At 39.4% G+C, this 27,828-nt stretch overlaps 1 protein-coding gene across 2 annotated transcripts; it reads left to right on the top strand.

The window, feature by feature from the left end:
• Positions 1-202: 202 nt before the first annotated feature.
• Positions 203-27,622, top strand: zbtb10 (zinc finger and BTB domain containing 10). 2 transcript variants are annotated; one of them, XM_038300312.1, is made up of 5 exons: positions 204-1,137; positions 8,404-9,436; positions 14,599-14,664; positions 20,313-20,488; positions 24,442-27,622. In XM_038300312.1, exons 1-5 carry the CDS (start codon positions 481-483, stop codon positions 24,721-24,723), a joined length of 2,214 nt encoding a protein of 737 aa, XP_038156240.1. In that variant the 5' UTR covers positions 204-480; the 3' UTR covers positions 24,724-27,622. The 2 variants fall into 2 exon arrangements, with proteins under 2 accessions (XP_038156242.1, XP_038156240.1); XM_038300314.1 differs by lacking the exon at positions 14,599-14,664 and having other exon boundaries at positions 203-1,137.
• Positions 27,623-27,828: the final 206 nt, after the last annotated feature.

The following is a 27,828-nucleotide window of genomic DNA, read 5'->3' as shown; positions in this document are numbered from 1 at the left end:
AAACATGGGCTAAAGAGGGGCGCACTTGTTGGCATTTATAGGAGCGAAAACAAGTAAATAAATGAAAAAAAGAAGAAGAAGAGAAGCACGCGGAAAATGGGTGCAGCCTTAAAATACAAAGGACCCCTTGCAGATCAGCAGCACCCCCATCTCTCTTTAAAGCCGTCCCCCTTCCTCCTCAGCCCCCCCCCCCCGCACTGGTCGAGGTGCATTGTGGGGAGGAAGTCGTTGCCATTCGACCTCTGCGGGGCCTGCGCGGACGCAGCGAGAACCCTGAAATTCATTATGCGTTTAAAACCTTTATTTATTTCCGCATAACCTACATACTCTCACCGGGAGAGCCAGGCGGAGAAAACAAACGACGGCGGGGCCATCTCTTTCGGGGAAAGACATCGCTTTTAAATACACTGTTTATTCGTTGTAGGGTAGGAACTGTAAAAAAAGTGAAGATAGTAATATATTTAAAGAAGGGAAAAAAAAATGTCCGGTGAGAGGAATCGCAGGTCTTTAGCTTTCCGAGGAGGTGGATCAGCTGGGTTAACGGGTTCCAGCGGCATCGGTGGGGGGAACTGTAACAGCTGGGAGGCCCCGGCCTGTCAAGACCGACATTTTAACGGGAATATGCTGGATCAAGAGGAGGACAGGGATCTGGGGACGAAGGGACCGTCGCAGAAGAGAGTGGAGGGGTCTGTGAGCGACAGCACGGAGCCCGAAGCTGAGGAGGAAGAGGACCCGGAAGGGGGCAGCTTGGCAGCCGGGGACGATCGTGACGGGGACAACGGGTTTAGGGAGGGGAATAGCTTGACAGCCGGGAACGGTCCCACCAACAACCCCGAAGAAGGACAAGAGTCTCGGAGCGTTGCGAGGGGAGCCGAGACCGCTTCCAGGAAATCTGGGGTGGAGATGAGACCGCAGACTCTGCTTCAGAAACACTCAATGTTCAACGCTTCGTGGTTGCAAGATTTCCCATGGCTCAAATTCTGCCAAGAGACCGGACTCATGTCTTGTTCTTGGTGCCACAACATTGCCACTAAAAACAGCGACGAGCTCGTCAAAGGGACCCGAAACTACAAGCGGGCCTTGCTGCTGAGACATCACCTGTCTTCCGAGCACGGGAGAAATGACCCCACCAAACAGGTAACATTAGCTGCCTCCGCTTCCGTTTACCTACCGAACATGAAATACCTGTCAGACAACTGTCAAACTCTGTATTCGGTATCAATTTGATCGATACAGTTTGTAAAGTAAAAACCTAACGCGAAAATAGGCTTTTACATAAGCTTCCCAATCCCTTCCCTTGCTAATTGTTTAGCTTTTTTAGCTTAGCTTTCAGCTAGCTTAGCTTTCTAGCCGCCTAGGCGTTGCTGTGTAGCTAAAGGTAGATGGTCATTAACGGTGGCGAGGTGCTGCAACGACAGAAAACACTTGTAAATGGTTTAAAATATATATATTACTGTTTAAAATGCAACTTCTTCGTTTAAAATGTAAGAAAAGTTGCACCTGCTCTTGTTTTCCACCTGCTACACCACAGGTTGAAGGCATCGCAGTATATGTAGTGATAATAAAAAATAATAATGTGATAATTGTGTCTTATAGAATTAAGTATTGTTTTATTGGCATTTTTCTTGATTGCTGGTTTGCTTAGAGGTCAAGCAATGGCAAGAGCTCGACCCTGACAGCCTTTGGGGAGCCGCACCCCTCACCCAGCCCCTCCGCCCCTTATGCTAACTCCCCTGCCTTGCAGTCACTGGTGACCTTTGCTGCATTTCTTCCTCCTCCAGCCTCCTCCTACTTCTCCCTTTAGGGAGCTAAATTAGAGGCATTGTGCGAGAATGACCCCCCAAAATCCATAGATGGTGTCACTTGCAAGGCTGAACAAGAGGAGGGGAGTAAATCATATTGGCCAGAGCCTGACAGCTTGCTTTACCCAGAGGCCACTTTACAATAGGGAGGAATCAGTGAAATAGATGTTAGTAATCTAGTAGCACAGCATCACCAGTCCACTGCTATACTACTGCATTTTCTTTCCTCTCTATACAAGTGATGATGGCATAAAAGATGCATTGGTTAAATTCTTTTTTTTTCAAGCTACCAAATACCATTTTTTTAAAGACTTAAAGTACAACAAGTTTATATAAACAAACACATTTTCATAGACAAATGTCAAAGTGCCTCGCAACAGTTTGAACTTCTGCTGTAGATAAAAAAAAAACAATAACAAACATTTAGGATCAATCAAGGGGAAATTTTCATGCTGATTGGTGGATCATTAGTAAACATGTAATAACAGCATCAATTGACTCAGATCTTTAATTTTTATTCTTTAACATTTAAATCTATGCTAGAGACTTGAATTTTCCATTTGGTTGGTCAATTAAATATTAGTTAAGCAAAGTAGTAATGAGTCTGGGTCATTTTGTTTGTTAGTTGGAGCACAAACTTCATAACAAGGGTTGCATATTTAATATTTTTAATTTTATTTTTTTGCTTTGAATTTTCACAAATTCTAGATATAGCTATAAAAGTAGCTAGAATGTGATGTAAAACATTTGACTTATTTCCAAAGTCGTCTTTTGTCTGAGAACTGTATTACATGTTTTAGTTTGCTTCTCAGCCCAGTTTAAGAAATGATGATGGACCCATGTTAAGCCATAATATTTCCCCACAATGTACTATGAATGGAAAAAAAAAAAAGACCCGCATCTTAAAAGTCCCATGTACAGGTAAACATGATCAGTACTGAACACCAACCAGCTTACATAGAAGATATGCTCATCTTTTGAGGGTAATCCTCCTGATGTGTTAGAGCTGTATGCTAACTGACTTTAAGATTTCTTCCTTTTTATGTCAGGCTATAAAGATTAGTTAGTCACCCTAAGATTGAAAGAAGGAGACATTTATTGTCAGTATCCTCATACTAAATGCAACTAACTGGGGGAAAAAAGTTGAGCCTCTTTTATAGTTTAAGTATTTAATTGCTGATATGCATGAGGTCTCTTTATTGGTTTCTTAATTTTATTATAGCAGAGGCAGCACACTGACAGTCAATTTTCTTCGACCTCATATAAGCAAGCTCTTTGCTGCTCTGTTTGAAATGTTGATTCACCTATCAGTGCCCATATTTACTGTTCCTTCAACATGATCATGTAGTGCCTCATGCTCTGACAATGGCCTGAGCTGTCAGGAGAATTAAGATCAGGGTCTTATTTGACTCTAATTTGTGAGCAGAGAGGATTTCACTACTACATTTAGTTCCCTTCCTTTGTACACGCAGTCCCTAATCAGAATTACTTAAAGTCATCCGCTAACTTGTACACATCCCTAATTGGTAAGGAGAGCAGTAAGAGTGGATTAGGGGCTTGGTGTGGCTTTTCCCTAGCAACAGGGACCCCAGACACAACTACAGAATCTCCTGAACAACTAAGTCCTGGTTCTGCATTTAATTTGTGTAGTTCAACTCTTATTGCCCTGAAGTTATTAACGATCTATTACTAATTTGCGTTGTATTTATTTGTTTTTGAGTATGATAAGTTGGACAGCATTGTGGAGCAGCACATTAAAGGCGAATTATAGCGTTATGAGACCACGTCTTGTTCTCTTCACTCATTCCTGATGTTAGTCAGGCCTCGGCTGCATTTGTTAAAGCTAACTCGATTAGCCTCGGTGCACCCAGGCAGCTGTAGTAAATGTGGGTATCTTTGGGGGGAAAAAGGGACTGTTGTTCTTAATTCTTCCTATGCTGCTACTGTTTTGAAAGGTTAAGCAAGGGCAAAAGTAGACCCCTTGCTTTTCTGAAATTTAATATAATTTGAATATTTTTACCTAAATATTTAGAAAGCCATCATTGGTTTGATGTGTTATTGTTTGCTATTGTTCCCTCTAAAGAGTAATAAAGTGTGTACAAAGTTGCATAGAGCCCTGTGTTTTTAAGGCCTGTTACTTTAATTCCATAACCCAACCTCTTCTTTAACCATGTTTCTGTTAGCCTCTCTAATCATCCCAACCCTTTTTTTCAAGCAATTTTATGCATTTCATTTTGTTTTGTTTTAACACACGGCTCATAAGATATGCTCTGTGCAGATTAGAATAAAAACTGCTTTTATATTTTAACAAACCTCACTTTTTTTTGCTGGTCTTGATGTTAGTGAGATAAGATCACTGCAGTTAATTCTCAGAAAGGAAATTCAGATATTTTCGGAATTGTTAAGTCATATTCACACACCCTAAATTTGGTTATGACAAACACTTACTCATAATGAGGCCAGTCTCCCCAAATGGAGAAGAAGACGCGTCCGCCTTAGCGTGGTGCCTAGCAGATAGATGGGATGTTTATTGGGGGCCACAGGTCAGGGGTGCTTGGGTGGGGTGAACCCAGAGGGAGAATTCCTCTTGTTAAAAAGCCCCTTTCTTGTGGCACCCCCCCACCACCACCGCTCTTTTGCATCGTCAGGATTCAGGGAGACACTCGGTGCAGCCCTCCCACACCTTGGGCGAAATGCACACAGCGATATTGTTCTAGCATCTAGGGAACAGACGGGTCGGGTGAGAAGGGTGGAGGGGGGGTCTGAGCGAGCATGAGCAGGCATAGCGAAGGATGCAGTAGAATTAGTGGAGTGGTGAAGATGGCCTCAGGGCTGGGCTAGTCATGGGACGGGATGTATGGGTGGTGGGGGTACGAGTGTTCAAATAGAGGCTGATGTGTGTGTTAAAGGTACACAAAGGTGGCTCCTGTGGGTCTTTATGTTTCAGGCAGACAAGAGTTGTGTCACATGATTGTGTTCATGGTGTGTCTAAAAGTTTCTAATCTATCTGTTGGGCTTCGTGGTTTGTTTGGGTTTGCTGTCTGCTTTCTTGAAGTAGAAGTGAACTTCTTTGAGTGTTGGTTCTGTGGTGCTGAGCTTACGTTTAAGGCCATCTTGATTTAGTTAATGCACCTGTAAATAACCAGCTTTTTGGTAGCATATAACTGATAAAAAAAAAAAATTCAACTTTAACGTAGATAAAAAGTATTAATCTTGCCCAGCCCCTTGCATCTGGGTTTCTCTATTTATGAAAAAAAAAATTTTTCATTAGTCCAAATTTTTTATCTTTGTTGCTTAAAGACTTGGCCACGTCTCTATTGGCAGAGGTAGATTTGGTCCCAGCATTCTCTCTCAGCTTCTAGCATCTGCTGCACAGGGTTCATCTCCTGCTTTCTGTAAGCTCTCAGCTCATACGTGGCACATCTGGAGAAGGGATGCTGGCGCTGATGCTGAAGCAACTTATCCAGCACCAGGATAGTTACAGAGGCTGTAGGACATTATAGTAGCTTAAGGTGTAAAAAAACACATTTTTCCCCTGCTGCTTCAGAATTTCGATGAGAGTTAAAATCTGTTCATAGCAGATTTGATGCAGAGTCTGATTTCTCTTTAAGAGGTAGAATTACAAATGAAATATTTTATTTTTATCCAGCCATCCTGGTGTTTTGGGAGCAGAGGCAAAGGATTTTTGTAGTTAAAATGATGGTTCCATTTTGATCTAAGCATAGACAGCAGGGGAAGGGTTTAATAGATTTAATTTATTCTGTATGGAGCATATAATATTGGCATTCAGTGCTTCTATTTTTATCCATCCCTGAGGTTTTTACCCTGCATGTGGTTCAACACAAAAAAATACTTTTATAGTATTTTTTTGGAGAAAAGTCATCTTGAAAATAATAAATCTTAGCACCTAGCTTTGCAGGCCTGCATTTGAGAATGCTGAATGTATCAGGTTTCCAGATGTCTGCTAACATTTCCACATTGTGTGAGGATGGGTATTTTAGATTCAATATTTTCACAAAGGTTTGTGGTTTTTACGTTAATGATTAATGTCTTGTTTCTTCTTGGTCGATTAAAAACACGTTTTCGCCCATCTCTCCAGCGTTCATTGTTTCTATCCTACTTCTTCCCATTTGTGTTTCTTTACCCGTGTGGCAGTGGCAGTCTGTCTCCCACCGGCGTGGCATAAGTATTACAGATTTGTCGGCCAATACATTTTAAAAAGGCTTCTGTATCTCTGCTACCTCAAGATAACTTTTTAAATACACCCTGTATTGTAAATGCTTAACTTTTACTCCTCTTAATACAGTAATAACTTCTTCACCGAAGAGTTGTCTTTGCTTTTATCCGATAGCCTTCGGATATGGTGGTTTTACTGATCCGATTTTTGAGCCAGTTCTATTAACCAGCCGATCTCTCAGTTCACCATGCATATATATTCAACTGTAGTACTCGACAGGATGACTGCATCCCTCCAGAGGCTTTGATGTGTAGATCATGGAATAATTTTTCATCCTCCCTGTTCAACCTCTCAGACTCGCCCACATGCACCAGGGCTCCTTTTTTGCATTTGTCAGTAGGAGCTGCAGTGTAATAAGAGAGTTGAGTGCCAAGCCTTTTTACAAAGGCCCACAGTGAGTGAACAATAAGCCTCGGGGAGAGCAAAAGCCATTGTGAATGCTAAAATGGGGTGACCCAACAACTCCTTCCCTATCACGCTGGCTTTCTGTCCCCCTTTGCTTCAATCGTTCTTCTCTGCCTGTTATCAAAAAGCTCAGGTTTTCGCCTCTCTGAATCACTGCCCTTTAGCACGTGTCGGTTATCTGCGCACCAACAGTTTCTCATTTCTCTCTCTTCGCCTACTACTTTCTTTTTAACTTTTTTTTTTAGAAATGTTAATCCCACAAACCTTTGCACATATATCTGTAGTCTCTAATAGTTTGTCTTTGCATTCTTTCTTTCATCCGCTCAGCCACCCAACCTCCACTCACATCATCCTTCCCTCATCCTGACTCTCATTTTATTCTATCCCATCTCTGCATCTCTCTCCCCCCCCTCCAGCTGTGGCAGAGGCCGATAAGCTCCCCCCCCCTCCCCTCCATACAGCCCTCTGTGCCCAGGCTGCCCTGGACAAGAGCTGCAGTGTGGATGGAGTGTGGGTGGTGGGTAGGTGGGGGCTGGGTGGGGACCTCTGAGAAATGGATTTAATCTGAATTACGAGGGCCCAAAACCCCAGCTGTGTGTACGTGTGGGCAGCTTGATTTTTTTTTTTTTTTTTTTCCCGTGCGTGCGCATGCAAGCAATGGTTGTGGGTGGGGACAAAAATGCAGGGCCAGAGCAATGTGAATTATTCTGGATTAGGACATCTGCTGTGCAATTCGAAAATGAGCCAGAGATCTATGTTTCGCTTGTGTGTATTATGTAGGAAAAACCAAAAAAAGGAAAACAAACAAACCCTCCCCCCATGTGTCCTTCTGTTTAAAAAAAGCTTTCTATTGTTGTAAAAGCACTTAAGGATTCACTACAACCCAACCTTTGTGGGTTGTAATGATGCGGTGTATTTAGGAAGCATATCATGCTGGCTATTTACCCCAGCGCCACTCATCTACCCATTAATCCTGCTGTATGAATGCCAGGATGAGTTTGATGTGTTACAGGTTAGGTCTTTACCAGCTTTTCTCCCATGTTTCTGTTTTAAAACAGTTGTTAGACCTCCTCCTAAATGAATCATATAAGGCCTTATCAGTTCTTCTTAACTCAACCTGGAAAAAAAGCTTTTCAGGAGTCAAACGTCTATTGAAAAGTATCCAAGAAAGCCGATCTTTGTTATCACTTTAACCCCGATCTCTGATTTCAATCGCAAAATGAAGCAAGTTTGAACATGTTCACTGCCTTTTTTTTTGGGAAAGGTTTTAAAATATTTATTTAAGCATAAATACCTGAAAGACATGAAGGAAAAAAACACAAGTTAAACTGTTAGATAACTTCTTAATGAAGGCATGTATTTTCTTTTTTTTTTTTTTTTTTTTTTTTTTTTTATCTTGTGCTCTGAGGTTAAAGTTTGTTTGAGGAAACGATTTGATTATACGGCTGTTTACGGCCAAGCCTTAAAGTAATGTCTTTCGTTGCCTCATTCCTACCTGCCCCCCTCTTAACTGTAGCCTGTTGAACCTGTTTCACCTCTTTAAGGCAGGTGCAGTGGTGTCGGATAGGGAGCCAAGGGGATGTGTGTGCATATTTCCAGTGTATGTAAACAGACTGATAAAACCTGTTTCTGTCTCTATATTTCTGCAAGATGTTAATTCGGGGTTTAATAATACTGTTGAATATGATGCATACTGAGATTACGAGATAAAATTATAAAAAAAAAAGTTGGGTGAATATAAATTAATCCTCCCTATTTTTTAATGTTAATTCTAGATGTCTCTGCTGTCTTTAAATGTATATTATAGAACGCTGTGAGCGGCTGTTTCAGGTGTATTTTTGTTGTTAAATTGCAGTTTTAGTTTTCTTTGATATTTTGTAAAAAAAAAAAAAAAACTGTTGCTTTTTAAACAAAATTTCTCCACTAATGTTTTCCTTTCTTCCCCCTCTCTGCTATAAGGAGACTGTGAGACCATCCGACAACACCAGCCCCTCCACTAACTGCTCAGAGGACGACTATCGCAACAAGCCCAACGAAAACTCCTACTGTTACCAGCTTCTGCAAGAGTTGGACAAACAGCGTAAAAGTGGCATCCTCTGTGATGTCAACATAGTCGTCTCAGGCCAGGTGTTCCGCGCACACAAGAACATCCTGGTGGCGGGCAGCCGCTACTTCAAAACTCTCTACTGTCTGACCAAGAGCGAGGCGCAGGACCAAGCCACTGTCACACACCTTGACATTGCTGCCGTGCAGGGCTTCTCCGTCATCCTCGACTTTCTCTACTCGGGAAATTTGCTGCTCACAAGCCAAAATGCCATTGAGGTGATGACTGTTGCGAGTTACCTCCAGATGACGGAGGTTGTGCAGTCGTGCAGGGCTTTTATAAAGGATGCCCTGAATATTAGCATTAAGCAAGAGGCTCCTGATTCGGTGGTGGTGGACTACAACAAGAGGCAAACGGTGGCCAAAGATGGACAGAAAGGGCTGGACCGCAAACCATCCAACTTTTGGGCCACGAGTATCCTTTCAAAGCTATCAATCAAGGCGAGCAGCAACCAGGGCAAGGATGCAATTGATGAAGATGATGTGAACGGTAGGGTGAAGGAGGAGACCAGCGACGTAGAGGTGACGGCGGCTGGGGGCGAGGGCTGTGCCCTTGTGACCCCTGGGGCCTCCGGGAACTGGACCCACCACAACGACACCTCATCTGATTCTGCAGAGACCAACGACATCCGGGCGACGAGTAACCAGACGCAGGTCTTCGTCTGGAACGAGCCGGTCGCGGGTGGCACCGCGGCAGCACCCACCGGGATGAAGCGAGAGGCGACGGATGCTGCTGCGGGAAGTGGGCGGAGGAAAAAACAGACCACCACAAGGCGATTCGTCTACAACTTCCAGCCAGAGCCGGAAGAGGGATTCGATGAGGGGATGTTCATCCAGCCACCGGCCTCCTATCCCAGAGAGGACTTCTCCTCACTCTCAGAAAATGCTGGTAAGGATGAACATTTAAAAACTTGTTTTCTGTGAACTCTGATCAACACATAACTTGAGTGGGGCATTTCTGTTTCACACAGTATGAACTGTACGCCATTAAGCCATAATTGCACATCTAATAACGAGTAGGTCAAAGTTTACACTGAGCCGTATGACTCCACTGGGTCACTGGGTGGTGTCTGGCATCAAGTTGTTCTCAGAACGAGAAATCCTTCAAGTTAGAAGCTGAGAAATAAAACAAAGTTTTAACAAAATTCGAAGAAATATAAAAGTATCTTTGCTATAAATGGTATTTTAATTCTTCCTTCATCTTTCAATTCCACTTAAAAACTTGAGTTATTCTTCCTATACAGCTGCTGTGGTGATGGGTCCAGTCAATGCCAGACAAAACATTGATGCTCATATTTCTTTCAATTTTTTGGGGTCAGAAAATTGAGTATTCTCCAAAAAGTCAGTTAAAAATCTTGCATCTGCTTTATCAGGTCAAACTCCAACTTTCAAGATTTGTTAAAACGAAGAATAAAACACACATTGGTAAATATTTCACTCCTAAACACTCTATTTTATAAAATATTGGAAACAATATTGACATTAGGATCTGGGTGGTATAGAATAAAAAAAACATAAGGAACGGTTGTTTTGCAGCTTAAAGCTCCTTAAACTGCACAGCTTTATGCTCTTAGTATTCAGACATCTTTTCGTATCAATAAACAGCTTAAATGTTATCATCGAACGGCGCAGCTCTGATTGTGTATCAGTGGGCCTTGGCCTACAGCGCCCTGTTATTGGTTCACCAGTTGTTACCTTGGACTGCAGTAGGTGGATCTTTTTACTGTAGCCTGGAAACATTAAAATCACTCGCATATTTATTATATATACCTGTGAGGATGTATATATTTTGCACAGGTTTGGATTGGTCATATTTATACATCTGATCTGTGAATGAGGAGCTCTGGAAAGAGACAGCAGGAAAGGCAGGGTGTTTATTTTAATGTCCTTTGCATGTTTAAGTAGCCTCCACTACATAAGCTTCCAGTACCTAAAGATTAACAATGGCCGAGGTCACAGAAGGGTCAGAGAAGTATGTCATGCAGACTAACATTTGAGATTTGTGCCGTTTTGTGTATCTTCTTTTTTTGTGCAGATTATACAAGAATTTCAAAAATGTTGTTAAAGGAATGAAGGGTTATAAAAGAGTCAACACATTTAGGGTATTCTCATTAAAACAGCAGGAAATTAGCAATAAAAGTCGATGTTAGGGTGCTGTGCTCCTACTCTATAACACTATGCTTCTCAAGTGTTGTGACTGATTCTGCAAAGGTGGTCAGGAATCATAATAGAACCGGTTCATGTGTCTGGCAGTGCTAACTGCCTGTTAACCTGCAGGATACCTTCCCTGTCCCATCTACTTTCTGCTATTAATGGACTTTTTTTTTCTCCAATTATTACTTTATCTTAGCTGGATTTTATTAAATGTAACCCTGATTGTGTGATGTAATGCTGGTATGGTTCATTTTGCAGTTGCGTTGTAGTTTGGGGGAGATCTCTTAAGACATTTATTGATTTGCATGACGCTGTATGTATTTTGAACGTCTGCTGAGGTTTATTTTGGTTTATTTGCCCCTCTGTATAAAATATGTTATTTAAAAGCCATGTTTTTAGTGTTTAGGCCTTTTTTTTTTGCTGATAAGATATTCTTTTTGTCATTGTACACTTATCCTTCCTTCCTATATCACTTTATCTTTATATTGGTCTGCTCATCACATCCCGCATGTACATTCAGTGCCTTTGGTAATCTCCTTGCTCAAACCGCCTCCTTCGGCCTGTCCCATTTAGCCTGTAATAATATCGCATATTAAGTGAAGTGGTATGGACAGAGGGAGGAGATGTGTGTGCGGCACAAAGGGTGTGTAGAAATGGAGAACTGCTTTCAGTGTGTTTGAGAGCAAAGGCCTCCCTGATGTAGGATAATGAAGGAAGCAGGGGAAACTGTTGCTCCCCCAGGCCTTCCTAAATGCACTTGAATGCTCTTAGTGCCTCCAACTCTTCCTCTGGCTCTAGTAATGCGTGTGCATGAAGAGGTCCAGTGTGTTGTATTGGTCCTACTGGAAGAGTGGGGAAGTCTTTTTTTTTAGGTTTGATAAGGTCCAAGTCATCTTTTCTTCACAAACTGTAGGTGCTAAACTCGGTTAACTTATTTTTGTTGTTGTTGATCATTCCCCCCCAATTAAAGATTCAGACGTATAGGCTGGTAGTCAAATAAACGCCACTTGGATTAAAATAGTGTTTGTTCCTTTATAGCATATCAATGATATTCAAAAGCTGAAAAACTTACAAGTTCATAGAGATGTGTTCCCCTAGATGGGTTTGGAAGTTATTTGTTATTGCCTTAAAAGTTCAAAAGGAGAATTGTGCAAAAATTTCTGGTTTGAGTTGAAGTTGAGATTTTTTTTTAAAGGTGCTGGAGTAAAATGATGTGTTGGTAAGGAGTTTATAGAAATGTTTTCTAAGCTGAACAGTGTCCGTTTTAGTGTAGAGACGGTCGCCTGATAGGATAAGCTGCAACACGTCGGTCGGCTCCAAGTCGCCTAGCGGGAATAAACTTTTTAGGAACCAGCTACTCATATGAGAAACCCTGCTGAAAACTGTATACTTCTTTACATTACATCTCTTACATCTGGGGATGTTATCCTCATAGTAACACTGTTAGGAATATTTTCCAAATTCACAAGATAACATCTTCCCATCACAGGGAACAGATCTACTACAGCTTTTAAACCTATTTGGAACGACACGACAAACAGTGCAAACTAGCTTTAAAAAAAAGGGTGAATTTCCTTCCCCTTTTTCTTCATGTGGCACGTTTGCTTCAGACTAACCCTGCTTCAGTGTGTGCTGGTGGTTCTTGGATGCTGATAAATAGGTTCCATCTGCAGAATGCTGTTTACTAGTTTAGTTTAATCAGGCATAATCTCTAATATAACCAATATTTCAGACAACAGCAGAAACAGAAATAGTTTTTTAGGATTAATAAATGAATTGGGGAGATTTTTTGTGTGTGGTTAGATTTGGTTTTTCAGTGTTTGCCTCAACTACTTTGACTTCTAGGCACTGTTTTCTATCCTTCTACCATGTGGTCTCATTATGAAGCAGGGTTATGTTTTCCAATAGTGTAGCATTTAATTTTAAATATAAAGTTGTTTCCTCTTCACCACAATCGCTGACAGTAAAAATCACCCATATTCTGCTAACCCCTGCGAGTGCTGAAAAAAGAAAGCATTAATGATGCTCTTAGTAAAAATAATGTTTTCTCTTGTAAGCATCAAAAGCAATTTGAATTTACTTGTGCACTTTGATTCAAATTATCTTTTTTTATTACATTTTTTTTTATCACATACTATAAAAACAGCCTTCCTAGTGGAGATTATATGTGACCTGTCTGTAGCTCTGTCTTATAGGTCTCTTTTATTTCCCTTTAGTACCAAACAATTCATTTAGAATCCTTTCTAAGTGCTCCTTAGGGTCTTCTTGGCAAGACAGGCTGTCAGGTTCTCTTGGAGAAGATAAATTTTACTTGGAGCAGAGCATCGCCATTACTCGCTTTACGGGGATTTTTTAAAACTATATTAAGTTTGGACAAGATGTTGATGCGTAATCACATTAATGTGCGTGTGGTAATTCACACTTTCCCAGCATGCAAAGGGTAAATAAACTCCTGTCTGGTCCCATAAACTGTTACATGCCCTTGGTGATAAAAAGCCTAAGCTCAGTATAACTGAAGCCACTTTCCTGCTGTGGAGGACTTGTAACCCACTTAATGTTATTTTTCAACCCAATTGTCTTGTTCCATTTTCAGACATGACGTTACTTCAGAGTTCACAGTTTGTGACAGCATTTCTCTCCCTCTCTCCCTTTTGTTTTCAGTTGCTTAAAGGATTCATGACAGTGACATCACTGTGAGGAGGTCTAGCATCTTTTTAAATGTTAGACAGATTTTAGTCCTTTTAGCTGATGGGGAAGATTTTTCACTGAAAAGTGCCTTTTTGTTTTGCTGTATTTGCCTAAGTTTAACGTCTCTGTTGCATGCTTCCGTCTGAAGTTGTGATCTCATGCTTTTGGCTTTCATTTAGCTCCAGTTTGATTTGCGCTGCTCCGTTTTCATGACTACAAGGCCTGAAAACCTTGGCGATGAAGTGTAGCTAGCAATCGATTGTATTTTGCATCTTCAGCTCTAGGGGCTTGCATCCTTAATCTGGTTATGGTGATTAGAGACCTGCAGGATTGAGAACGTCTGACATCTTTATTGATATCTTGGTGACATCAGGATATTTGTTATTCTGATGAAATCTTGTTTTTGAAGCTTTATTCTTCAACCCTACCCAAAAAAGGCAGACAATTGCTAACTAAAAACTTAGTTTTAATAGACAAGTGCAGCTAAAAATGGTTTACGGGATTAAAATGATTTTACTGTCGCTGCGCTGAGCCCACCACCAACACTTAGAACTGGGGAGTTCCTATGACTGCTCCCAACAGGACTGTTGGATTGTTTAAAGGATTGTATCTGCCCAGGCACCTAGAGCAGGTGGGCATTTGCATGAGCACCGACCTCTAAAGTGCACACACCCATACACAATAACCCCCCACCCCCCCAGTCCCAGAGAGGTGCAAAGCTGCCAGGGGCAGTCCCTTCATTCTCTAATCCACTCTAATGCACTAGGGCTGTCCTCACTATTCCAAATATTGACCTAGGGAGCAGGAACACACGCACACACTCTCTCATAGGGGTGTGTCTTTAATGGGCTCTAAGAGCCGATGCTTTACGAAGGGTATACTCACAGATCTACAGGTGCTTACAAAAGCAGAGTGTAAGATGAGCCGGTGTGAAGGCTCTACCCTGTCATTCTCTAATTAACCCCCACCCTGTAAGAAACCTCGTTAGCTTGTTGCTGTCTTGGGAACCGCCGCTTTACATACAGTAGGCTTTATGAGTTTCTGTTTGCCTGTTTTGTTCTCTGGAACCTCCTTTGTGTCGAGCGGGGGTGGTTGGCTGCTGTGTACACAGAACATCATGAGGTGTGCATCCCCCACAGGCTCTCACCCACCTCTCATCTCTCTTTCTCCCTCCCTCCCCCCTTGTCCCCCTCCTTCCCTTTTTCCCAGAGCTGGCCAATCAGATCCAGTATAGCATCATGCAAGACTTACAGCAAGGGGAGTCCTGGGAGAATGGTAAGGTGCCAATCTCTAGAGTACAGCTTAATCTGCGAGCAAAGCTCGATTAGTAAATCCTGAAAGATTTTTGTTTAACAGATTTGATTCTCACTTTTACACCCATCTCCTTTAAACCATTAAGTCCTGTCGTAGTTAAACTGGTTTTAAAGGCGTTAATCTTAAGAAAATATCCCTCAGCTAAAAACACGGCATTATCTCAGGGGGAACATTTCCTCCAGTGCTTTGTTAGTTGACACAGCAGAGCAAACATGAACAATGAACCATGGGCCTCCTTCTGCCTCATGGTGTTCAAATAATCATACAAAGCACAGGTAAGAACCAAAATTGTCTCCGTTGTCCATGTTTTTAGAAAGTGCTTGGTGTAAAACGACCTCAAAAAGCATCAGCATTGTTTTGCTAAGACAACTTTCTATTCACCTTGAAATTCAGAACCTACATCCAGACATGACATTATGTCACCCCGACTAACCGGTGCTGCAACCGAAAGGCAGAAACCGTTTGTTCATGTCGTGTGACAATGGTTCCTGTTCATCGTCTTTTCTCATCTCTTCAACATTTACAGTAAATGTGTGCTGATGGGTCTGAGATTTAATAAACTGTTAATGTTTTTGAAAACTTTGATGCTTTAGGGCAGAAGTCACGGATTATTGGACCGTGATCCGGACCCACCTGCTGGCTAATCTGGACCCAACCTGATTTGAAACATTTATAAATTACCGCATGTCCGACGACGGTGTCTAACATCACTTGCGCCGCTTCTCCTGTTAATATGGTAAAGCCGTCCAGAGTGCATGTGACCAGGCTGCACCTGACACAAATTAGCCAATGAGCTTTGTCAGTCTGGGTCACTGCGGCGAGCCACTTTTAGACACAACAGGCAAATCTGTGGCAAGCCAGGCAATGGGAAAGAAGGAGAATATGATGAGGAAAAGGGAAAGTAAGTGTGGACGTCTGGAAGAACTGTGGTTAACTGGTGAAAGAAAAGTGAAATGGTGCGCTCAAAGATGATCCTGCACATTTTAAGTATGTTTAGCTCAACCTTCTGCTGTGAAGCTGGATTCCCAACCATGAACATAATCAAAAATAAATATTCATCCAGTCGATATCTAGTCGATAATTTTTCCGATAAATAATCGGATAGCAACAGGTTTCGGAAAGTAGACTTTTACAAAATTAAACTAGGTGAAACTAGAACTTTTCCACTTTAGGAGTTCAGGATTATGCATTGTTCACATTGAAATTTTTTTTTTTTATCTTAAATGCAAAAGGTTTACATATTTTTTTTTTTTTTACAATCTTGGTATAATTTCTGCACTAAGGGGGTTGCTCTGTCAGCTAAAGGCATGTTTTAGAGTCTCTATACTCCAGTTAACCATTAAGTGATTACTAAATTAGTCGACGATTATTTCAATAATCGATTAATCGGATGAATTCACTGGAAAAAGGATCTAGAAATAAGTAAAAATTCCTTAAATTAAGTGTATTTAGCTTTAATTTCAGTAGGTAAATGAGATAGTTTGCCAATGGAATTAGTATTTTTACTCTTAAAATAAGATAATTAGATAATATGCACTTGAAATAAGACAATGCAATTGTGTTTTCTTATTTGAAGTGTAAATTGTCTGGTTCCATTGGCAAAATGTCTCTCTTACCTCCTCAATCCAAGAATAAATACACTTATTTTAAGAAAAAAATTACTTATCTAGATTTAGATTTTTTTCCAGTGTTGTTTCAGCCCTATTATTGATATTAAGTTGCTATCCAGTCCTAGTTGCACATTATATTAAATCTCAAAAGACTGATTTGGATGCAGTTTCTTTTTAACAATGTAATTTCTGCAGGACAATTATTCAATTTGCTAGTATAATAGACTTTATAAACAAATGGCTTATATGAATGTTAGTGAATGGGATGCTAAGGATCACAGAGAGCTGATATTTAGGGTTAAATTTATGGGGAAAAAACATATTTAATATCACCATCATCACGGTATTCAACAAGAGTGGATGCTCACACTTAGTTTACCTTTATAATAGAAAAAAAGTTAGAGACCTCCTTGGTGCAAATCTGTGATTCCTTTAAACCGGAGCTGTACATCACATTGCATTACAGTCATTCCTGCAGTGATCAGTGTGTGCAGTGCAGCTATAGCGAAGGACTGTGTGGATTAAATGCTCTTAATGCCTACAGCTGATGTATATTTTTAGTGACTGTCATGTTAGAGGTTAGAGACCGGTGGGAGCCTTGTGTAAGCGTTTATAAAGCGAATGGGAAAATGTGGGTTGATTAGTTATTTAAATTCTAATCAATACCACTATAGCTACAAAAAAAATGAGAAATTATGCAAATATTAATATTTTAAAGGTCTTAACTGTCACTTTTTCATCAAAACTATTAAGTTTCTCTCAAACAAAAATTCAAAAATGATGCAGCAACAGATCACCTAGAGGGTCTACTAAAAATGAGTAGCATATCAATACTTAAATTTTGACATGATTATGATTGCAATGTCACCACTAAAGGATTCTGCATCAATAGGAATACTAGGTTGAAGTCATGTCAGACGTAGCGCTGAGTTTCATCTTGGTGTTAAATTTTTTTTTACATTCAAGCTACAAAAAAATATAACGAAGTAGAACCAGGTCAATGTAGCCCAGCTAACCAAAGACTAGCATCTATGTTAGCAGACCTACCAGCAAGCTGGCAAACTGTGCTGAATGAGGGCGGGCGAGAATGTCACTTACTGGCTCGTAGTTTATCTAGTAGCGATCACCTCTTAAGGTGATGTCCTATGTAACATTAGGCTCTTACCACAAGGTGGCAGTAATGCAGAGCGTTTTAGCCAATCAGGATCAGGTTTCATTGCTGAACAACTTTTTTTTTTATTGGGAACATTTTTCTTTCTTCTTCTTTTTATTAATCATAAACCATTTTTTATTTTATGCTTTTATATTGTTAGATGTTGAAAATTCACAACATTTACTCGATAAATAATGTGACTAAAATTGTAAAAACAAGAAAAGGGTTGGGACTAGGGCTGCAACAACGAATCGATAAAATCGATAAAAATCGACTTTTAAAAGCGTTGGCAACGAATTTCATCATCGATTAGTTGTGTCGCGCGATTAATGCGTCATCCGCTGCCGCCATTATCACTGCCACTTGACTGAAACGGGGGAAGAAGAAAAAAAGATACGGCAGAGCGAGTCAGCGCCGCAGGTGCGCAGTGTTTCCAACTCAGCGACTTAGTCGCTATATTTAGCGACTTTTCAGACCCCTCCAGCGACTATTTTTTTAAAAAAAGTGACTAGCGACAAATCTGGCGACTTTTTACGGTGTCATTGGCGGCTTTTGGAGACTCTTACGTGAAAGCATGTATCGTTCCTACTCTTGTCCTCCAGCGGCAGCTGCTGCCGTGGGGCGCCTCCCCCCTCCCAACCCCGTTCTCCCGCAGGAATCTCTCTCATCGCTGCAATCAGAGCCGCAGGATGTACTTGGAGAAGCATCCCGCTGCAGCCTGTTTCAGCGTCCAGACTGCAAATGAAGCGCGCATGTGCCGGGATTGACGGTGCAAATTGATCACAATAATTAAAATAGCCTTTATAAATAAATTATCTTGCAAATTATGAGGGCAAGGCTTTTGAAGTTTAAATCTTCTGGCAAAGATAAAGTAAAGAAGATCCTGCAATTTATGGAAGTAAAGGATAAAATCCAGCAAGATCAGTAATATGTCAATTAATTATCTGCCACATTCCCATGTAAATATCTGTCTTTGGAGGATGTGTTTTTTAACACCCCTAGTTCTCTCATTTTTATTCCAAATACAATTTATAATTTGAACCACAGGGCTATTTTTATCTCTATGGTTCAGTATTTTCTCAAGTAGCAACTTTAACTGCTATACTTTCCTGTCTTAAAAGGCAGAACTCTTCTAGTAAAAAAAAACAAACTCATTTGTTGAAATGGGGGGACCTATTGTTTGAACCCGTTAGGGGCTTTAGAAAACAAAAATGCCTTTTTTTGCGCTTAATGAAACAAAGTAGCCTATATTTTGTGGATGTACAGCTACATTTTTCATGTAAGTTTGCATAGTTTTAACACAAACATTTATTTTTCATATTGCACCAGTACAGTTAATGAGCAACCTGTACTTGTGTGCTTGTTTGTTCTGTCTAAAATGTTTATTTTGGAAAAAAATATAATATATATATAATAAAATAAAAATATTTTTTGTCCGATTCATCGATTAATCGAAAAAATAATCGCCCGATTCATCGATTTTTAAAATAATCGTTAGTTGCAGCCCTAGTTGGGACATGTTTTATTTATATAGTAAGCAATAAACATGTATAACAGAGATGGAGGGAAAATGTGTTGGGTGTCCTAAACAGGGCTGTAGTAGTTTAATTTGGTTGCACTGGTAAATTATTATTTCAGTGAGATGAATTTGTGTTATTATATATTAAAAAGCCAAATAACACGCTGCCAAAAGCATGAATGGTTGTTGTGTGTGTCTGATACAATACCAGCCTTGCTTGATAGGTCCCTTTCCAAATTTTTAAGCACCTACACATAATATGTGTGGAGATTCATTGTTTATCTTGGATCAAACATGTCATGGAAAAGCTTAAATAGGAATTGTGAAGATTCCTTTAATTATCATGAATCCCATTTCAGAAAAAAAAACTTCTTATAAAATCAAGGAACTCCCTCCATCTGTTAACAAGCATTGATATCAACCTTTTTCTGATCACTTATTAGCTTGATGCATGCGATAACGTAGCGAATAGAAAGCGGTTCTCTTCAAATGAAGAGCTTTAGCACCTCTTTTTAGCAGCTCCTTTTCAGCTGCGTTTCAAACCGACACACAGGAGGAATACACAGGTGACCTGCTTCTCATCAACCATCCCCCCTCCTCGCCCCTTGGCAGGCTACCTTAACAACGCCTCTGTTTTGCTCTCTCTGGCCTAAACAAAGGGATCTGCCCTGTTACCCCCTCTCTCCCAACATGGAGACTATCACGGAAGCATTTTCAGGATCAATACAGTCCTCACTGACACGTCCCTGCAGGCTTGCTGCACATTATCTGGTTGCCTATAAAGCATGCACACGTTTCTCTGTTTACATTTTTATAACTTTCTTTTTGTTACAAAAAAATCCCCAAAAAACCCTCATATATTGGATGACGGAATGTCAAAATCGGAACATGAAACAAAAAGGTGTGCTTTCACATAGCATGCTTCCTCATTAGCATTAGGCAGTGGTGACTCTTTGGGTGCAGGGCACCCGTAACATAGCAACAAGAACACAGAAGGATTTATTGATTTAATTTGTGTCTTAGCAGTTTTTCAGCCATCCATAGCTCGGACCAAATGATGTTTAATGTATGTTTTCAGTTTGTGGTTTGGTTTTGCAGTAATGGTCACCGCATTTCTACTCTCCGCTGATTAGATAAACAGGATATCAGTTCCTGATGCACCCCTTTCTCATTAGGACTTCAAACTTAAAATGTAGCTTTTATGATAATAGTCCTGTTCTCTCTTTGTTATTGGGTTGAACAAACCTCCTGATAGTTTAAATTAAAGCATCATTTTGGAATATGCAGTCGGACTCTGGTTGATCTTCTTCTGTTTGTCTCCCTTTAGGCGAGGCCTCACACCTAGCCCTCAATAAGCTCAAGTGCCCGCACTGTAACTACATCGCCAAGCACCGCCGCACACTCAAGAGGCACCTGATCATCCACTCAGGTGTGCGCTCCTTCAGCTGCGACATCTGTGGCAAGCTGTTCACCCGCCGCGAGCACGTAAAGAGACATTCCCTGGTGAGTCTGCATACGCACACAGACACAGTCCTTTTTATTTTATTTTTTACCAGCACTTGACGCGCGCCCTCCACGCTGCCAAACTCCACAGATTTTTGGCCCCTCTCACTTCATTCCACACCACCTTGTGTTCTGCGTCTGGCAGCTTTCCTCGAGGGAGTGAGCGCACAAGCAGTCTTATTCGACGGTTATCAGTTCTCCTCTAAACAGGGAGTAATGCAGGGTCACTCACAAAGTGGTACAAAAATGGATCGGTGCTCTTAAGCCAGAAAATAAAACTTACAGAAAAATATTAGATAATTTTTAAGAAAGAAAACTAACTTCTCCTGCTGAATTAAAATTAAACAATTGTAGCAGTAGTAATGCCTGCTGCACCTCCTTGGAAACATGGAGCTTATTTCCTAGTCACATTTAAAGATTGAAAACCTATCAGGATTGGGAAATATTTCTTATAAATTCTCTTTTCCTTACCGTAGGTTGATATTAAACGCTGCCTTCTTACCAACTGAAGCCTTTATTTTGACTGAGTCTGGATGTTATGTATACAAATGCAGTGTCTATTTCTGTTTTACAACTCAAAGTTAACCAGTTTTCCAAGCTTGGATTTGTACAGAATGCCCTCATCAATGGCGTCTGCTGCAGACAAGAGTAGAAATAAGGCCGTCGATGATGTAATCTATGGGATTGAAAATATGCCAAACAGACGAACAAAAGGAGCAAACCTGGGATGCGTTTCACGAAGCAGGTTTAACAAACTCTGATTCAAATCTGCAACTCTGAATTGATCTAGCCTAATGTAGAGAACCCAGTGTTCGGTTTCACAACAGCTGCTATCAATTAGTTCAATCATGTTAACTAGGTCCACTCAGAGTTAAGCGCATGCGTAACAAGAATGAAAAGCCATTATCAATAGGCAACAGGAAGTGCCTATTTCACCTCGCTGGAACTAGAGAGTTTAATGCAGAAATGCAAAAAAATAAAATAAATGAGAATGTGTTTAGAAGAAAGAAACGGCGTTACAGCTGCAGAGAAGAAGATTGCTGCTCGAGTTAATGAGTAAGTTTATTTCAAGGGGACTATGGCAGGCCGTTTCTACATTTATTAAAAGCACTTTCCTCCCTGTTGTTCCATTTGTAGATCACTAAAATAAGATTCTTCTTGATAAAAATCACGCTCCAAACTGTAATAATATATTTTTGATAAATTAAATTTTTGTAGCAAAAACTTAATTTTAGAAAGTAAAAAAAAAAAAATTATACTGTTAAGAATTAAGTTTTATATATCTTTAAATGTTTACACATTTATGATATCTGAAATAAATTTCTTCATAGTCAAAATAATACAAATGCAGACTAGTAATATTAGGAATATGGAGATCTGAAATAAATTTCTAGACATCCAGAATGTTTATTCTAGATGTGGAGGATGTCATTTTGTTTGTATATGTATCAGGAATTCATATTCAGTAAAACTAGTACAGATCAAAATGGCTTGCAGTAGTCTGTTACCGTGAAAATATTACAGGATTATTTCTTGAATGGAAGTAGATCAACATATCTATTTAGGTGAAATCTTCAGGCAGCAAGTGAAGATGAAGTCTAAAAACGTTCTAATGTATAGAACCCATGAATTATCATGGGTCCCTCCTCCTGTTGATTCAGTCTTCTTTTACACTTAAAAGTGGGTGTTTGCAGTCGCACTTCAGATGTTATCACCCGAATTAATGGTTGTTATTAGCAGCTATCAGGCCCATAGAATGTCTTCAGATTGTGCCAGTAGGCTCATTAGGCTGTTCTCATCGAGTGAATCCTAATCCTAACGCTAAAGTAATTCCTTTTCCCCCCGTGGAATTAATGACTCTATTTATGTGTAATCTTACAATATTTTCAGTAGTTCTTTATTTACTGGTAACATAACAAAACAAAAATAATATGATCCGCATCTCACTCATATTTAAAAAAAAATCATCCATCCATCCATCCATCCATCCATCCATCCATCCATCCATCCATCCATCCATCCATCCATCCATCCATCCATCCATCCATCCATCCATCACGCTTAAACAAACCATAAACAAGTAATCTCATGCCCTTTCCACAGAGTTGCGGAATCCTCCCCCCTTATAAATATTTTATTTTCTGTGAAAAAGTGTCGATCATTCTTTAATGAGATCCTCGTCAAACAGATGTGCTATGTTTGTTTTTAAAACCTAATGTGTGTAACGGACACAGTGAATTATATATTTTTAAGTGCACAAAAGTACGACAAAAATCTGACTAAATTAGGAAATAAAACAATCTGATTGGCTGTAAGGAGAGAGGACACTCTGAGTTTACTGAAGAAAACCTGCTACCGACCAGGTTAGCTCTTGGGAGAATCTTATTACGTTGACTGAAAAAGAGGTTTAGGAAACTCTTTGTGAACCAGGAAAGAGTTTCTGTTTTCAGATTTAGAAAACTTTTTAGTAAACCTGCTTTATGAAACGTACCCCAGAACTATTATAAGCAACATGTTTTGCAGTTCACTTGAACAAATGGAAACATTTGATGCCAATATTTTTTCTAAAGAAGGTGAATGCATAAAAAACAAAAAGTACAATCTCATAGTAAACATGTAGGTCTGTCATGATCTGTACTGTAAAAATTTGGTGCAAAAAATACATTTAAGAACAGGTACCACCATAAACCTGCAGAGACAGCAGAACTCTACATCCTGCCAGAGAACGGTTCTGTTCTGCTCTATGGATTTGGTATTTTTTGCAGTAAATAGCCAAAGAATAATACAGCTAAGCAACTGGGTATGCTAGGGCTCCATCTAATATGGATAATGTTGTTTGAATCCATAATGCCCCTTTCTGGCCCATCTTCATTACCGAGGCAGCTGGACTTAACTGGTAGTATTTCAACCAGAAAGGCTGAGCCTCTGACCTGTTGATGTAAAAACATCTTTTTTTTAGCTGCAGGTGCATACTTTGCTTTAAATAACATACACTAAAGAAATGTAATGTTTGGGTATAATATGCTGGCTTTATTTTTTAAACAATAATTTAATTAATTACTTGCATTTTCTTTTTCATGTAGTTCTGTCACTTGTAAACAAGTTCAACAAGTTAAAATAAATATCTGCCAATTAATCAGTAGTTATTACTAAAGAAATCATTATCTGCAGCACTATTTTAATTGTTTCTTTAAATGAAATCTGCACCGAATGTGTCTAAACTTTCGAAATGAGCCCCATGGTAAGCACTTGTGGTGGGGTTTTCTGTAGTCATGATTATGAATCTAGAACTTCCCAGGTTCCTGGAAAAAGGTTCCTCAGGTCCAAATCTTCTACCTTAAATGAACTGCAGTCATTCCACTGTCAAAATTCATTTACTTTTTAATGACTTCTGAAGTTTTTCATGAAAATATAACTTTTTATAAGATTTTATTTTTCTCAGTAACTGCTTCCAAACCAAAGAGTGTTGCAATGCAGATAAAACCCAGTAGCATTTGGACCTTGTGTTTACCTATCAACATTTTTGAGTTTTCAAACATTTGATCACCAGTTGTACTTAGAAAAAAAATACTTGTAAACTGTTGGTTTTACACTTTACTGTTCTTTTCATCAAAATGAAAACAAATTTAAACTATTATCCGCTTAAATAGGAAGGTTATTAACACAGGTAGCTAGCCTGCAGTCTGATGCTTTACAGGTGTTATTTGCCAACTATTGTTAGGTTGAAATTAGCGTTTGGAGGCGTTATTTCACTTCCCATATCATGGCCGCTCCCTTTATGAGGTGTTTTCAAACTGAATGCCTCTCTAAGACCCTTCACCCCAGAATGCTCTCCGACTGCTTCCAGCTGCCCACTGCTTCCTAAGGAAAAACCGCAATGAAAATGAAGTCTTTATAATTTAGCTGACAAATCATCTGAAAATGTCCCTTTATAATTTTTTCCACTTTCACAGGTGCACAAGAAAGACAAAAAATACAAATGCATGGTCTGCAAAAAGATCTTCATGCTTGCAGCCAGTGTGGGCATCCGCCACGGGTCACGGCGCTACGGCGTGTGCGCCGATTGCGCCGACTCACACCAAGCCACTCAGGAGGGCCTGGAGGGCATGGAGTTTCCTCGCGACGAGGACTTCGACGGGGAGGAAGTGGAGGACGTGGAGGGAGAGGAGCCCACCGACAACGACCAATCAAACTGGGGTGAGGGCAGCGCTGCCGCCGCCCCAGAGGAGGACTGAGAAATAGAAGAAAGCTTGAGAAACAAATCTGAAAAAAAAAGTTGATGTTTAATATATATTAATGTAAACAAAACCTAGCTGGTAAACAATCAACTCCAAAGTGCTATCAAACCTCGAGGTTACTTAATTGTGCAAGTACACAACAAAGATGATTTTTTTTTTTTTTTTTTCGCTTTATCAGTGTGGGAACTCCAAGATGTACAGATTTTATTATGACGATAATATGTCCAACTATGGGCCAAGCGCCTATAAGAGAATGATTCTAATGGCGAATTCTGTGATGAATCAGGTTTTTGGTGATGTATTTTTATTTCCTGTTTGTTTTCGGGGTGCGCGTTTGGTGGGGTGTTGTACTTTTTCTTTTTATTCAAGTTGAGGTAGGCCAATCATCTAAACAAAGATATGTTAATTATTTAATTTATGAAAAGAGCTTATTATGGTCTTATTAAATGCTATAATTTGTTTTTCTGTTGTCATTTTTTCCGTGTTAGTGAGCAAGCGTAAAGCGTGTTGCTTGAAGCACACAGACGAAGAGCATTATTGTCCACAGGTAGAGTGATACTTGCTCTGTAGCTGTTTAGATGCGCTAAATATTTTATTCGTTCCTGTTTTGTTTTTTCGTTTTTTTTTGTTGTTCTGATTTCCTTTCCCTGCAGAAATCTTGGAACCAAAAAAATCTGTTTTGTGACTCTAATGTATCACAGCCATATTTATGATTTAATTTAAACAAAAAACAAAAAAAAAAAGGCTGTGATATCGTGCCAAACAGACCGCACACCAAGATTTAGCAGGAAACAAAAACTACTGAATATACTTAAAAGAGAAACAAAGACAACATTGGGTTTGTTGTTTTAGATAGGGTGGGGAAATATTAGAAAAAGAGGGGAAACGTTATTGCTAGCTTTATACAAATCACAGCGTCACAGTAACACTTTATTATTATTATTATTATTAAACAAAAGCATTTGACTTTCACTTAAAGCTTGAATTTTTGCCAAATGATGAAACGTTTGGTGCTGTAATGCTTGTCGCAGAATACTGGACCTACAGGCTATATATGATGTTTATAATCATAAAAGCTTAAACTGACTCAGTTATGCATATGTAATCAGCTTAATCTATAGAACACTGTTGTGCTACGGCGACTATCAGGTATGCTTTTGCCATCGTTTTAAAGCTTTGTATTTTTAATTTAACGCACGCACACACCATTTTTTTTTTTTTTTGTAAGACTACCAACTGTACTTGTGATTGCCATCTTGAGGACCTAAATAGACATCGATTATCTGTTTATTTTATTTTTTTTGGTACTGAGGTTGAAAGCTAAAAAAACACAAATATATATTTCTAATCACTTGAACGTTGGTTTGTGATGGGGCGGGGTTAGAAAAGCGCAGGAAGTCATGACGCCTGATGTTTTAAGTCTAAAGTAACTCCATTTTTTTTTTTTCCTGTTTTGTTAAAGTCATCAGTTTAATTAGTCGTTCTAAGTGTGTGTGTTTATTTTTGTTTTTCTTTTAAGGTCTGCCAGGTAGAAAAACACTTTGTTCCACAAAAAAGTGAAGCTCTATGGCGCCTCATAGACATGCACTTACTTCTCATGAAAAGGTTGTCTTTTTATGTTTGTGTCTCTTCCCCCAAAAGCGGGTCTGAATGGAACTATATAAAATCTGTTGTCTTTCTTCCAGTCGCTTTTTTTTTTAAATAGATGTCCTTTTTTTGTTATTTAATATTATATATATACATATATATATAGACTCCAAAATGCAATCAAGACTGTTAATTTCTATTTGTCCAACCAAAATGTTTTTATTAATTATTGTCTAAATATAATGTATGCGGAAAAGCCAGGTGAATACTTGCGTAGTGTAGAGAAAAACAAAAATCCTTGCTTGTGTCTGTAACTGAGATTTAAAAAAATATTTTTACGCTTCAAAATCATTCACTTTACCTTTTTAAAAAAATGTTTTTTGTTCTTTTCCACTAATGTTTTCCTCCTTTGTTTCACCAAGCACATGTCTTTTTTTTTTCTTTGTAAAGAAACACAGATTGTTTGCGGGTTTAAACCTCGGAACAGCAGTATCTGTTCGTATGCAGTGAAATTATACAGTATGTATTGAAGTGCTAATGATACCGAAGATGTGTAACTTCCTTTTGACGCTCAGTGGAAGAAGATATATTTTAAGTCATAGAGATATTCATCCTCTTCGTGTCACTTTTACCTTCAATTCACAGTGGGAGAGGTTATGTTGTGGATATATATATATATATATATGTTGAGAATATATGAGATAAATATATATATATATGTATGAAGAATATATGGATTTAATGGAAAACATTCACAAACCTCCTACTGTGGTGAACTTTTGAACCTTTTGCTTTCTCCGTTCACACCGTGTGCTCGTTCATCTCACCATGTTTGTTCTTTTGATACTATTTACCATCCTACTGATTTTACTGTAATGAATGAAACTTAAAAGCTATGATGTATCATAATAGATTTCATGCTGTATTTGTTATATGGACAACAACAAAAGAAAAAAAACCCTCACAAAAACCGGAAAAAAACACACAAAGCAAAAACACTACAGATGTAAAGCAGAGGTTTTTTTTTCCCCCAGCTGTATTTTTTTACGCTGTTGCAAAAAAAAAAAAGGTTGTATTTTTCAACTCTTCTCTTTATCTCTCGGATTTTAACAATGATGCAAAACCCGGGGCGGCGCCTCAGTGCCCTTTTTTTCCGAACACAAAGTAAATTCAGGTTACTCTTTTTACGTTTTTATCAAAGGTTTTCAAAGATGGAACTACATTTTCCTTTTTTTTTTTTTCTGTCTGAATTGTACTACTGTTCCTCTCTGTACTACATTTTACGAATAAAACTTTGATATTGCTTTAACTGTTTTGTGAACCTATTTTCATCAACAATTTTTTAAATTTATTTCTTTAGATGATTTGTAGGAAGTTTGTGCCTCTAAGTGCTGAAGCAGCTTATGCTGAGACGGACTTCGCTGTCTGAGGTGCAAATAACAGCTTTCAGTGTGACACACCCGTGGTTAACAGATGACAAACCGTTTACTGTTAGTATAAATCATACCTGCTCCT

This window comes from Cyprinodon tularosa, unplaced genomic scaffold (genome assembly GCF_016077235.1).
Source record: "Cyprinodon tularosa strain WSP-4 unplaced genomic scaffold, ASM1607723v1 ctg446, whole genome shotgun sequence".
NCBI lineage: Eukaryota > Metazoa > Chordata > Actinopteri > Cyprinodontiformes > Cyprinodontidae > Cyprinodon > Cyprinodon tularosa.
Note: the sequence above shows the minus strand (reverse complement) of the source record. Positions and strands in the feature narration are given on the sequence as shown.